This window comes from Piliocolobus tephrosceles, chromosome 9 (assembly GCF_002776525.5).
Source record: "Piliocolobus tephrosceles isolate RC106 chromosome 9, ASM277652v3, whole genome shotgun sequence".
In the NCBI taxonomy this organism is placed as follows: domain Eukaryota; kingdom Metazoa; phylum Chordata; class Mammalia; order Primates; family Cercopithecidae; genus Piliocolobus; species Piliocolobus tephrosceles.
Window position 1 is genome coordinate 33,795,174 of NC_045442.1, and position 14,532 is coordinate 33,809,705.

At 44.7% G+C, this 14,532-nt stretch overlaps 1 protein-coding gene across 3 annotated transcripts in view; it reads left to right on the plus strand.

Moving 5' to 3' along the window:
- The window catches only part of DNMBP (dynamin binding protein), a 127,449-nt gene that overhangs the window by 94,064 nt on the left and 18,853 nt on the right, over positions 1-14,532 (plus strand). For all 3 annotated transcript variants that reach the window (XM_023206401.3, XM_026446552.1, XM_023206402.1), the window contains 6 exons: positions 1,433-1,623; positions 2,479-2,578; positions 9,419-9,566; positions 11,055-11,072; positions 11,517-11,716; positions 13,400-13,530. In XM_023206401.3, coding sequence (XP_023062169.2) covers positions 1,433-1,623; positions 2,479-2,578; positions 9,419-9,566; positions 11,055-11,072; positions 11,517-11,716; positions 13,400-13,530 — 788 coding nt within the window. The remainder of the gene's footprint in view (positions 1-1,432; positions 1,624-2,478; positions 2,579-9,418; positions 9,567-11,054; positions 11,073-11,516; positions 11,717-13,399; positions 13,531-14,532) is intronic.

Here is a 14,532-nt window from a genome sequence, read left to right on the forward strand (position 1 = left end):
TTTTTTTTTTTTTTTTTTTTTTTTTTTTTTTTTGAGACAGGGTCTCTCTCTGTCACCCAGTCTGGAGTGCAATGGCACTCTCTCGTGTCACTGCAACCTCTGCCTCCTGGGTTCAAGTGATTCTCATGCCTCAGCCTCCTGAGTAGCTAGGATCACAGGTGCGTGCCACTATGCTTAGCATTTTTGTATTTTTAGTAGAGACCAGAGCTTGCTGTGTTGGCCAGGCTGGTCTCGAACTCTTGACCTCAAGTGATCCGCCAGCCTTGGCCTCCCACAGTGCTGGGATCATGGGCATGAGCCACTGCACCTGTCCCAGAATTCCTGACTTTTCAGAGAAAGCAGTGTGGAAAATTTTTTGGAGAATAAAATCTGCTGTGAAGGCCGACTTTCCATAAGTAGTTTGAACACTTGTGTTTTTGCTTCTTAAATCTGGGTTAAAATATTCCTGTAATTATCCTCAGACTTACTGGTATATTTACATACCAAATTTGTAGTTGTTTAATTGGATCGTGAGGCATTTGATAGAGACTAAGCAGAGACTGATTGTTTCACTGTTGTTCTTTTCTGTTGCTTATTACCGTGTTTATGAACAGATGCTGTTCCATGTTTATAAATAACCCTCATCCTATGTATCTAAGTAATAGATCATTGTAAAAGCTAATGACAGGATACATATTTGTTTTTATTTTTAGAATAATGCAGTTTAGATCTTAGAGATTCTTATACTTGAAAATACCATTGATAAGCTCCATGTTTATAGTAAGTTTGTATCTACTAGGACATTTGAGGTAACAAAACCTGTTTGTAAGTTTTGGTTAAGGTTTTCATAGGGAAAATCTAAACCTTTTTTTTTTTTTTTTTTTTTTTGTTAACCTATTTCATTATATGCTAATGTTAACCTACCATTACAGTGACTGGAAAATGATAGGTCCTATAATTATCCAGTTCTTCGATGGATAATTTGTTATTTTTTATTTTACCCTTAGTTGGCATTGTTTTGTGCTCCCCATAATATTCTGTTTAATGTGCTACATCTGTATTTTGAACTTCCAGCTTGTTATTTCTGGTGCTTTGATCATGGACCATGTTTTATATCTGATTAAGTGAAAGCAAGTCTTTATAAGGTCAGACCCCTCTAAACCTCTTTTGCAAGGAGCTTGTAGACATGCTTTGTTCACTCAGTGGGCTAGCTGCTACTTTTTAGGACACATTCTCAAAATGGTATTGCACAGGTTGGAGTTCTCTCTGCAGTGATGGCTTTCTAAGCACTTCAGCTGTCCCTGTTTACAACTGACATGTGCGATCTGATTTCCTGAGGGTTGACAATAGTGAGACCTTTGGTTCTCAAGGAATGGGTTCTCTTTGCCTCAAACTGTGGAAGGGTCCTGCTTTTATACCCGGAGCTGCTAACCAGTTCTCTTTTCCCTTCTAGAAATGACGCTTCTCTCCTCCCAGTCTTCACTGGCGGCCCCTTCTGGGTCTGTATCTACCGAAAATCCAGAGCAGAGGATGCTGGAGAAGAGAGCCAAGGTCATAGAAGAACTTCTTCAGACAGAAAGAGACTACATTCGGGATCTGGAAATGTGCATTGAGCGGATCATGGTACCCCTGCAGCAGGCACAGGTGGGAACTGGGAGACAGAGTTAGCTTGACCTTGAGTATGGTCCTCCAGGCCAGAAGCATTAGGATATAGGAGGTTTCACCACAGATTTATTTGTTTTGAAGTAGAAACTGTGACTGTGAATGCTACTGTTCTTAATCAAGGGCCTCAACATACGTGTGTCATCAACTTAAGCCTTCAGCATCTTTCACTTGTCAAGTCTACTGTTAACCTACCAGCCACTGCAGTCACTCCCAGGACTTCTCCTGTTTCTGTGGCTCCTGAAAACAGTTCCAGGGAGTCTGAATCGTGGCCCTCATGGAAGGCTGAGTGATGATATAACAAAGCCTAGGGGTGAGCGGTTACGTGACTCTAGTATCTGTTTATATAGAGTTTATCCAGGAAACCCTTACTAACATGTGAGTAGGCTAGGGACTTTTCTGGATGCTGGAGGTAGTAAGAAAAGGGTAACAGTGTCCCGGGGTTGATAGTCCTTATTGCTTGTAACTTGACCAGCTGGGCTGGGCTTGCGTTTACACCCTTGGAGCATTCACTTCCAAGTCCTTCTGTAGCAGCTGGGCAGTGCCATGGGATGTTGGGCGTGGGTGGGAATTTGTATCCCAGTGCATTTGTAGACCAAATTGGCTCCATTATCATACTAAAGTGCTCATGGGGGTGGCAGAGAATAGTTGGATCAAGGACAAAGGATGACACTAAAGATAATGATGGATATTTCTAGTCTGGAAACGTCATGCACGTGAGTGAAGAAAGTGACCTTCAGCAATTTTTCTATAATTCTTGAAGAGCTGTTCCTAAGATGATTGAAATACCATTAATCTCATTTCCGTGCATCTTTATGTTTTGTTTCCTTTTCTCAGGTACCAAACATTGATTTTGAGGGACTTTTTGGAAATATGCAGATGGTGATTAAGGTCTCGAAGCAATTATTGGCTGCTCTGGAAATCAACGATGCTGTAGGTATGAGCTCCTGTGTTGTTTCAGAAGCAGCTTTTTAAAAACACTTCATGCGCAGGAGGAAGGGGCCTTCCTGATACTGAGTAACTATGCTGCCGGGAACATACAGGTTTAGGTACTTAGTTCAGAGGTTACTTGTCCTCTGCTTTCCTTCTGTCTCATCCTAGTTTGGGGTAATACAGGATGTTAGCAATAAAAGAAGTTTTGGATGTCATACAGTACGACATTTATTCCACACTCATGGTTGCAGCCCATTACTGGGTCATGAGATCAATTTATTTTTCAAGAAAATAAAATAGAAAATATCAGAATGCGGCCAGGCACAGTGGCTCACACCTGTAATCCCAGCACTTTGGAGGCCGTGGCAAGAGGATCACCTGAGGTCAGGAGTTTGAGATCAGCCTGGCCAACATGGTGAAACCCTGTCTCTACTAAAAATACAGCTGGGCGTGGTCGTGGGCTTCTGTAATCCCAGCTACTTGGGAGACCAAGGTGGGAGTATTGCTTGAGTCCAGGAGGTTGAGGCTGCCATGAGCTGAAATCATGCCGTGAGCCACTACACTACCGCCTGGGGGATGGAGCAAGACTCGGTCTCAAGAAAAAAAAAAGAAAATATCAGAATGCACTGTAAGTTTAACTAGCAATTTTTGAAACTTATCTCTTTTTTTGACACAGGATTTTTACTCTGTCGCCCAGGCTGGAGTGCAGTGGTGCAAATTCTGCTCACTGCAGCCTCAACCTCCCAGCCTCAAGCCATCCTCCCCACCTTGGTCTCCCACGTAGCTGGGAATACAGGCATGTGCCATCACGCCCAGCTAATTTTTGTAATTTTTTTTTTTTTTTTTTGTAGAGACAGGGTTTTGCCATGTTGCCCAGGCTGGTCTCAAACTCCTGGGCTCAAGTGATCCCCCGATCTCGGCCTCCCACAGTGCTGGGATTACAGGTGTGAGCCACCACAGCTGGCTGAAACTTTTATTTTCATTTCACATATATGTGTGCTGAGTCATAATTTAAAATATATTTATGTGGGACATTCTCAAAATGTTTTTAAAACATTAATCTAGTTCTTATAAACAAGGGAACTTATTGGTTATCCATTGCTGTATAACAATTGCACCGAAACTTAGCATCTGAAAACATTAAACATGTATTACCTCGCTGCTTCTGTAGGTCAGGAATCTGGAGGGAGCTCTGCTGGGTGGTTCTGGCCCGGGATCTCATGAGGTTGGAGTCAGTTGTTGGCCTGGGCTGCCGTCATCTGGGGCTCAGGGATCTGCTTCCAAGAAAGCTCACTCAGCTCTTCAGGCCTCAGTTTCTTGCCACATGAGCCTCTGCCTGGGCTTTCCTCACAACGTGGCATGAGTCACGAGTCACCTAGAGTGACCTGTGAGAGAGAGCGAGAGACAGAATGAGAGCACGCAAGAGCAAGCATGCCTGAGACAGGAGCCACAGAGTCTTCTATAACCTGATCTTGGAAGTGACACAGCATCACTTCTGTCATATTCTGTGGGTCATACAGACCAGCCCTGGCACAGTGTGGGAGGGGACATCCTATCATTTTGCTGCTTTATCCGAATCCTAATTACAAGAGGCTACTCCAGTTCCAGCCATGACACTATACACAACATCCAGCAGAAAGAGTGACCCCTGTGTCATTTTAAGGCTTTGCAAACCTTTTCCAGAGCTCCCCGATCAGATATCTTATTTCTCATTGGCCAGAAGTGGGTGACATGCATGCAGCTAAGCTGATGGCTAGAAAGGGGAACGGGTCATGACGCTGGATTACACTAGATGGAATTTACCTGACTCATCTGGGAGAAAAACGGACACAGGAACAAAATCAGGGTTCTGTCCCCTGAAGGGAGGAGGAAACAGCTCTGGGATGTTGTAGCATGGTTAATGTTTCCTGAATGTTTCTCTCACCACATACCCTCTCAAGATAGGTCCAGCTGGATCTCAATTGTTCTCTACAATAGACAGCCCTCTGAGGTTTAGGCACTATTGTTTCTTCTTTTTTTAGACAGGTTCTCACATTGTTATCCAGACTGGACTGCAGTGGCACGATGATAGCTCACCCATAGCCTCGATTACCCAGGTCAAGCAATCTTCTCACCTCAGCTCCCTGAGCAGCTGTACTATAGGCATGTACCATCAGGCCCAGCTAATTTTTAAATTTTTGTAGAGATGGAGTCTCGCTATGTTACATAGGCTAGTCTTGGTTGCCTGGCCTCAAGCGATCTTTTCTCCTCAGACTCCCCAAATGCTGTGATTATAGGCACGAGCCACCACACACCTTTTTGAGACAAGGTCTTGCTCTGCTGCCTAGGCTAGAATGCAGTGGCATGATCATGGCTCACCGCAGCCTCGACCTCCCAGGCTCAAGTGATCCTCCCACCTCAGCCTCCCAACTACCTTTTTTATTTTTAGTAGAGATGAGGTCTTGCTCTGTTACCCAGGCTGATCTTGAACTCCTGAGCTCAAACGGTCCTCCCACACTGCTAAGGTTACCGGTGTGACCTGCTCTGCAGCTGGTTTAGGTACTCTTTATCCTATTTTACAGTGAAGAGACTGACACTTAGAGGGAAGGTAATTTGCCCAGGTCACATGGCTAGTAATTGAAGGGACTGGCATTCCAACTCAAGCCTGTCAATGCAAATGCTATTAGCCTCTACACAAAATACAACTGTGTCTTTTGCATTTTCTGGAACAGTTAGAAAAACTGGAGCCTGAGGTTCTTGTCCTTGGTCTAACCAGAGAGGTCCGGGAAGTTGAGGAAGGAGACACACACATTGAGTTGGGCAGAAGGAAGTCACAGTGACCTAGTTTTAGTGTGATGGTGAAGCATAAACGCCAATGTATACGATTTTTTTTTTTTAGACGGAGTCTGGCTCTGTGGCCCGGGCTGGAGTGCAGTGGCCGGATCTCAGCTCACTGCAAGCTCCGCCTCCTGGGTTCACGCCATTCTCCTGCCTCAGCCTCCCGAGTAGCTGGGACTACAGGCGCCCGCCACCTCGCCCGGCTAGTTTTTTGTATTTTTTAGTAGAGATGGGGTTTCACCATGTTAGCCAGGATGGTCTCAATCTCCCGACCTCGTGATTCGCCCGCCTCGGCCTCCCGAAGTGCTGGGATTACAGGCTTGAGCCACTGCGCCCAGCCAATGTATACGATTTTTTTAAGGCACTTGAAATAAGTATCTCTGGGTCATTTATTTGTATTAAGAAAGAAATGAGGTAAAGCTGGCTGCTATCTAAAAGGGCTTAATTATAAATTAAGTGGTTACTCATTTTTCTTCCAGTTTATTACCTGTTGTCGTGCCTGGGGCTCTCAGGTGGTTGGAGTTAAACCAGCTTCTGCAAGGCACCTTCTCCCCTTAGGTCTGATTCAAATCAGAAATGAGAGTCTTAGCATCTGTGTCTCTTACAGTGTACTGTACCTTACATTATGACAGTAAACTGGGAAATGAAAGCAAATGTCCACAACCCCACCTCCATAAGATAGCACCTGCATTTATTTTTTCTTCTTCCCTTCGCTTCTTGTCCAAAGTCAAACAAGGAGTTGGGTAGCAGGCTTCAATGTGTTGAAGACACAGAGAGGTGGTGGAGAGGACTCAACACTGAAAGGCTGAGACCCAGGCGTGAGGACTAATTTTTAGAGGAGGAATGGTGGGTGATGGGGCCTGAGGGAGCCAAGACTGAGAGCACCATGCCGGTGGCTCTAGCAGAAGACCAGGTGGTACGTTCAGTGGGGGATTCACAAAGGACAAACGAAGTCTGAAACATCCGATGAGGGAAGGCTCTGAGAAGTCTGTGAAGGGCAAGACGGGCAAAGGGCAGGTGACCGAGGTAGAGAATGATCAAGCAGCACCGGGAGACTCTGGGTACGTGGTCATAGGTGGAAAAGACTGGCTTTACGTGATTTTAAACACATCCCATGGAGAGCTATGTTGTTCATAATGACCCAGGATGTGTGTTTCTCTGTGTGTCTGTGCTTAGTTTTACCAGGTCCAATGTTTTCCTTTTCTTTTTTTTTCGAGACAGTTTCACACTGTTGCTCAGGCTGGGCTGTAGCAGTGTGTTCACAGCTTACTGCAGCCTCGAACTCCTGGGCTCAAGCGATCCTCCCTCCTCATCCTCCCTAGTAGCTGGGACTACAGGTGTGTGCCACCACACCCAGCTAATTTTTATGTCCGATGTTTTCTGATACTTTCTTTTCTATTTGATCAGCTGGACATGTTGGCTCACACCAGTAATCCCAACACTTTGGGAGGCTGACGCAAGGCGGTCAGATCATGTGAGCCCAGGAGTTCTGGACCAGCCTGGGCAACATGGGAAAACCCCGTCTCTACAAGAAAAAAAAAAAAAAAGTCCATTCTATCTCATCAAAACAGTGCTGACTGTGACCTGTTAAGTATATTTCGTGACCCAGAGTTTGAAAGAGATTAAGGTGTAGCTTTGCTAGTTTGTAATTGATGTAGAATAGTCACTATCAGGGAAGTTGAACAGCAAATTGAGTGTAAATCATCAGTCTGGATGGTGAAGATTCTGAGAATGCAGCTAGGGAAAGGGCTGCAAAAAGAAGAAGGCAGACTAATGTAGAATGGTGAAACCAGATGAAGACATGGGTGGCTTAGGGATTCCAAAGTTGCTGTGAAGGCTGGGTGCAGTGGCTCGTGCCTGTAACACTTTGGGAGGCCAAGGTGGGCGGATTGCTGAGCTCAGGAGTTCGAGACCAGCCTGACCAACAAGGCAAAACACCATCCCTACAAAAAAATAGAAAATTGGCCAGGTATGGTGGGGCACACTTGTAGTTCCAGCTATTTGGGGGGCTGAGGGCAGAGAATTGCTTGAGCCCAGGAGGTCGAGGCTGCAGTGAGCTGTGTTCAGCCTGGGTGACAGAGCAAAACCCAATCTCTTAAGAAAAAAAGAAAAAAAAAAGTGGCCGTGAAGATGAAAAGGGAGCCAGCCTCGCCCCCACTGCTGTGACTGGTAGGTTGCAAGGAGTAGACAAAAGGGAAGCTTCTGGCCAGGTGCAGTGGCTTGTGCCTGTAATGTCAGTAGTTTGGGAAGCCAAGGCGGGAGGATTGCTTGAGGCCAGGAGTTCAAGCCCAGCCTGGGCAACATAGTGAGACCTCGTTTCTACAAAACAGCAACAAAGTTACCCAGGTGTAGTAGCACACACCTGTGGTCCCAGGTACTTGAGAGGCTGAGGCAGGAGGAATCCTTGAGCCCAGGTGTTGGAGGCTGCAGTGGGCAATGGTCGTGACACTGCACTCTAGGATACAGAATGAGACCTTGTCTCAAAACGATTTTTTTTTTTTTAAGACAGAATCTCTCTCTGTTGCCAGGCTGGAGTGCAGTGGCACGACCTCTGCTCATTACAACCTCTACCTCCTGGGTTCAAACGATTCTCCTGCCTCAGTCTCCCAAGTAGCTGGGAATAAACCACATAGTAGTAGCTGTGACTTTGTCACCAACAGAAGTCACATGTTCCTATCACATTAGGTTGTTGCGAATATCTTGAAATTTCAGTAACCCTCAACCAGAGGCAGCCAATGTTACCAATGTGTGTCACTCCTCACCCAGTGACAGTATGGGGATTGTTAGACTCAGTGCTACATTTGGTTATTTAATGCCTTATAAAGAAGTAATATGGCTGAGGCTCACGCCTGTAATCCCAGCACTTTGGGAGGCCCAGGCAGGTGGATTGCTTGAGCCCAGGAGTTTGAGACCAGCCTGGCCAACATGGCAAAACCCTGTCTCTACTAAAATTACAAAAATTAACCAGATATGGCAGCGTACATCTGTAGTCCCAGCTGCTCAGGAGGCAGAGGCGGGAGGATCACTTGAGCCTGGGAGGTACAGGTTGCAGTGAGCCAAGATTGTACCACTGCACTATAGCCTGGGCAACAGTGAGACCCTGCCTAAAACAAAATAAATAAAATAAAGAAGTATATAGGTTATATCATAAGTTGGGGGTTTATCATTATAGGTATTTTAATAAACTTTGTTCATAGTCTTATTTATGCACAAAAATGTTAGAAACTGCTGCTGTAGAAGAACCCCGTCTCTACTAAAAATACAAAAATTAGCTGGGCATGGTGGTGTGTGCCTGTAATCCCAGCTACTCGGGAGGTTGAGGCAGGAGACTCACTTGAACCGGGGAGGCAGATGTTGCAGTGAGCCGAGACATACCATTGCAGTCCAGCCTGGGCGACGAGCAAGACTCCATCTTGGGAAAAAAAAAATAAAAAAAGAAAGTAAGGGGGTCCTTATGGTGTTCTCATTACACATTACATCCCTACATGGAGAACGCTCTCAGATGCCTGTCTTGGCCCGACTGCAAAGGGACGGGAGGCTGTGTTTCAGAGGCGTGTGCGTGTGTGTGTGTGTGGGTGTGTGTGTGTGTGTTCTAAAACAAATACATGAGCCTGGGCAACATGGCGAAACCCCTCTCTACCAAAACTACGAAAAATTAGCTGGGCATGGTGGCATGCACACGTGGTGCCAGCTACTAGGGACCCGAGTCTGGGAGGTCGAGTCTGCAGTGAGTGGAGATTGTGCCACTGAACTCCAGCCTGAGTGATAGAGTGAGACTCTGTCTCAAAAACATAAAATAAAATGAATACATACATACATGGATGACATGGCTTTCTAAATTTTGCTTTAAATGATTACAACTTTAAGCTGTTAGATGGAAGTTTCTTACTATTTGATGGATAGTCTTACTATCATTTCTTATAATAGGTAGGATGTAGATGGTACTAAAGTTTGGCTGTGTGCCTTATATTTAGTATACTGAAAAGAAAGTTACTAAAAACAATGTATGTTTGTGTATATTCCAAAGGACCTGTGTTTCTTGGTCACCGCGATGAGCTTGAGGGAACATACAAGATTTACTGCCAGAATCATGATGAGGCCATTGCGCTGCTTGAAATCTACGAGAAGGATGAGAAGATCCAGAAGCATCTTCAGGACTCCTTGGCAGATCTGAAGTAGGAGTTTCGACCACTTAACTTCCATCATACACAGTTCGTTAGTTCTCTAAGTTATACCTGTGTATATGCCTGGACTTGACTATGACATCTATCTTATTTTAAACATAAGATATCTATGATATATATCATTTAAATGGTTTCCTGATTATATTTTTGTCCATGTGAATAAGTTTTATCTGTATGGAGTATTAGGTTAACATTATGAGGTTAAAAAGCAGCCAGGAGAGGATGGTTTGGTCCAGATAAACAAGGGCATAGGTAAGAAGACTAAATACAGGGGTTTTTTTTTTTTGAGACAGAGTCTCACTCTGTCACCCAGGCAAGAGTGCAGTGGCGTAATCTCAGCTCATCACCCAGGTCAGCATGCAGTGGCACAATCTCGGCTCACTGCAACGTCTGCCTTCTGGGTTCAAGCAATTCTCCTGCCTCAGGCTTCCAAGTAGCTGGAATTACAAGCGCATGCCACCATACCTGGCTAATTTTTGTATTTTTTTTTTTTTTTTTTTTGAGATGGAGTCTCGCTCTGTCGCGCGAGCTGGAGTGCAGTGGCCAGATCTCAGCTCACTGCAAGCTCCGCCTCCCGGGTTTACGCCATTCTCCTGCCTCAGCCTCCCAAGTAGCTGGGACTACAGGCGCCCGCCACCTCGCCCAGCTAGGTTTTTTTTGTATTTTTTTAGTAGAGACGGGGTTTCACCGTGTTAGCCAGGATGGTCTCGATCTCCTGACCTCGTGATCCGCCCGTCTCGGCCTCCCAAAGTGCTGGGATTACAGGATTAAGCCACCGCGCCCGGCCGCTATTTTTGTACTTTTAGTGGAGATGGGGTTTCACCATGTTGATCAGCCTGGTCTTGAACTCCTGACCTCAAGTGATCCGCTTGCCTCGGCCTCCCAAAGTGCTGGGATTATAGGTATGAGCCACCATGCCCAGCCAAGGTATTCTTGACATCAAATGAGATTGTCCTGGTCTTAGGGAAGCAAGGTATAAAGGTATAATGTATGGGTAAGTAGATCAAAGGGAAGTTAGGGGCAAAAAAAATTTTTTTTTTGTTTTGTTTTGTTTTGAGAGACGAAGTCTCACTCTGTTGCCCAGGCCGGAATGCAGTGGTGCTGTCTCGGCTCACTGCAACCTCCACCTTCTGGGTTCAAGCAATCCTTCTGCCTCAGCCCCCCAGTAGCTGGATTACAGGCACGTGCCACCATGCCCAGCTAATGTTTGTATTTTTAGTAGAGACAGGGTTTCACCATCTTGACCAGGAAGGTCTTGAACTCCTGACCACAGGCTTGAGCCACCACACCTGGCCAGGGCTAACATTTTTTAGTAGACTAAATATGTTACCATAGACATTCATAATTTTTTGTCACACATGATTTATGTTCCGAGAAGAATGTGAAACTCAAGATTCTCTCTCTAATAAGCTGTCTCTTTTCTTTTCATGCCCACTCTAATAAGCTGTCTCTTTTCTTTTCATGCCCACTGCCTTGTAGGAGCCTATACAACGAATGGTAAGTTCCATTGCTGCTTGATGTATGCACTCATTTCTTTTGTGGATTTTTCCTATCTCTTAAACAACTGTATTTTCTTCCTTTGTAGATAAACCTAGAAGTAGGCTCACCTTGCTGGGTTTTTTCTCGTAGCATTTATCCCCAAGTGAACACTTCACTTATTTGTTTTTGCCTATCTTCTACCAGGGCAGGGACTTTTGGGGTCACTATTAAATCCCCAGCGCCTAGAACAGTACCTGGTGTTTATTAGATGAATACATGTTGAATGACTGAAATTGGAAAGTAGGGTAAAAGAACAGGGAGCAATATCTAGGAACAAATCCTGCCCATTGGCATATATTATTATGTAAAAAAAATGTTTTAAAGACGGGGTCTCACTTTGTTGCCCAGGCTGGGCACTATATTATTGATAGCTTGCTAAAGTCTTTTTTCCTTCTCCTACAGGGGATGCACAAATTACATTAACCTGGGCTCCTTCCTCATCAAACCAGTACAGAGAGTAATGCGTTACCCACTGTTGCTAATGGAGTTGCTGAATTCCACCCCAGAATCCCACCCAGATAAAGTGCCTTTAACAAATGCAGTCCTTGCGGTCAAGGAAATCAACGTTAACATCAATGAATATAAACGGCGAAAGGACCTGGGTAAGAACAGCACTATTGTTTAAAAGGAGGTATGCACTTTGAGAATGCTTTTCTTCTCAAAACAATTCATTACTTCACTAGAGTTGGACAAGGCAGGTGGTAGGTATAATAGGGCTGTGATAAAGAAATGGTGGTTGAATTTGGGGGAAATAAGATTTTTTTTTATTATTTTTTTTTGAGACAGAGTCTCACTCTGTCCCCCAGGCTGGAGTGCAGTGGCGCTGTCTCAGCTCACTACAACTTCCACCTCCCATGTTCAAGCGATTCTCCTGCTTCAACCTCCCAAGTAGCTGGAACTACAGGCATGTGCCACCATGCCCAGCTAATTTTAGTATTTTTAGTAGAGACAGGGTTTCACCATGTTGGCTAAGCTGGTGTGGAACTCTTAGCCTCCCAAAGTGCTGTGATTATAGGCGTGAGCCACTGCACCTGGCCCAAAATGTGATATTTATTAAAGGCAGAGTAATAAAAGCACAACTATGGTATATTGGAAATAAGACATCTGTAATAAAATATATAGCAATAAGAGCCTTTCTCAAGAGATATAAAGACAGTGATGGGAAGTTTTATTCAAGCTTGGGCAGTTTCCTTCTCAACTCATTTATGGAGCTCCTCTGGAGTCCACGCATAGACTTGTTTTTTCTACGTGTCTAATTGGATGTCTTACTGCCTCTACTAAAGCTAGGACTTCTTGTCTTTTAGAAGTCTCCAATCTGCTCACCTTTCTTGTCCTGTCTTCCCTGCCCATGCCCAGTGACCTCTCTGGGTTGAGTCCCTCACTTCCCTTCCTAAAACAGTCAGTTGCCCACCCACCCACTCCTTCATAACACTGAATGTACTCATCAGGTCTCTTGAGGCCCTAACTTGAGCATTCAGTGAGTATATATAGCACAGTGACTGTGCTGAGCTGATTGATTATTCATATCCTGAAGATACCTACAATACAGTATAACCTTTTTGTCTTTCCATTCTTCTCCACACTTCAAAGTTATCTAAAATCATTTCTCTGCCTTCTACTTCAACTGTGTCACCCTCATTAGGATGGGATGTTAACTGTGGCTTCTAAAGCTCTCTGGTCATCCAGCCCTTTCCCTTGGTTCAAATCTCCTAATGCGATGTAGTCTCCAACTTCTACAACCAGGTATACCTTTTTGCTGCCTCCCAGTCTTCCCCTTGCCACCCTTCTACTTTTATCTCTACACTTTTCTATAGGTTGTGCCTAATGTTTGACATGGTAATTAAATTACTGCTGTATAGCATTTTACTATGGGAGATGATTGGATATCAATATCTCATTTGTGTATGGCACCATTTAAGATGGCCTTACAAGTATTGCTTTCTGCATTTTACTGAAGAGGAAAATGAGACTCAAGGTAAAATGACTGATTTAATGCCATACCTTAAGTGACAGACCCAGGCATTGACTTCAGATTTCCTTCAGTTCTTTCCCTTAACACCCTCTGCTGTTTTTCTCCTTGTCTCTGACCTCTCTCCCAGCTGCCCATTGTCTCTCTACTGTGCTTCAGATATCATGTCTGTACATAAATCATTCTTTGGATTAATATTTTGTTATAAGCTCATTGAAGACAAGCACTAGCTCCCGTTTGGGTGTTTGTCTCATTTTATGGCTCATTTTGCAGTATGTTATGCTGAGGAAAGTGCTTTTCTGACTTACTCCCCTAGTCCTCAAGTACCGTAAGGGTGATGAAGATAGCCTTATGGAGAAAATTTCCAAACTGAACATCCACTCCATCATCAAGAAATCCAACCGAGTTAGCAGTCACCTGAAGCATCTCACAGGCTTTGCTCCTCAGGTGAGATCCCCATCCTAGAAGGCTTAGCGCATCTCTGACAGCTTTTCAGGGCTCCGTGAGACAGCCTGCCTGGCGTCAGTTGGTATGGTTCCCTTCGTTGGACGACGTCTGGTTTTGCGAGCTGGTGGAGACAGGGCCCTCCAGCTGCTGGTTACAAAGGCAAATTAGAGGGTCAGATCAGTCGACATGTAATAACTATGGTAGTTTTCACCACCTCTAAGGAGCTTATAATTTATTTGGTGGGACAAAACTATAGTTGTAGACTTATTAAGCTAGCAGGAATTTAAGAGATCACCTAGTTGGATACATGATGTTACAAAGAAGGAAACGTTAAGTGTAAGAGATTGAGTGGGTTGAAAAACAGACAGTTTATCGGCAATGCTGAGAGTTGACCTGAAGTCACCAGACATCATTCTGCTATACTATATATACAAGGTACAATTAATGGAAAATATAAGCCAGAAAATAGTCCATCGCTAGGTTTTGTACTTTGTTTTCCAAATGCTGTAGTATTTTAGAAAAACAGGAGTTCCATGAGAGCAAGAGTCATGTTGACCTGAGCCTTATAGGAAGGGGGCAGGTATGCCACAGGGAGGAGGAGAACCTGCCAGGCAGGGGAACCTCATGAGGGACAGTCCTAGGATCAGCAGACATGGCAGTGCTGGGGTGAAGAGGGTAGCCTGGCCAGAGCAAAGGTGGTTTAAAGGAGGACCTGTGTGTATTTTGGAGGTCTTTTGAAACCACGTGCTGGTGTTTAAATCAATTCAGTAAACATTAAAGGTTTAAAATTTGAACAAAAGATGTTTTTAAGAAAGCTACTTTTGGCCGGGTGTGGTGGCTCACCCCTGTATTCCCAGCACTTTGGGAGGCCAAGGCCAGTAAGTCACCTGAGGCCAGGAGTTCGAGACTAGTCTGGCCAACATGGTGAAACCTCGTCTCTACTAATAATACAAAAATTAGCTGGGCGTGGTGGCACAAGCCTGTAATCTCAGCTACATGGGA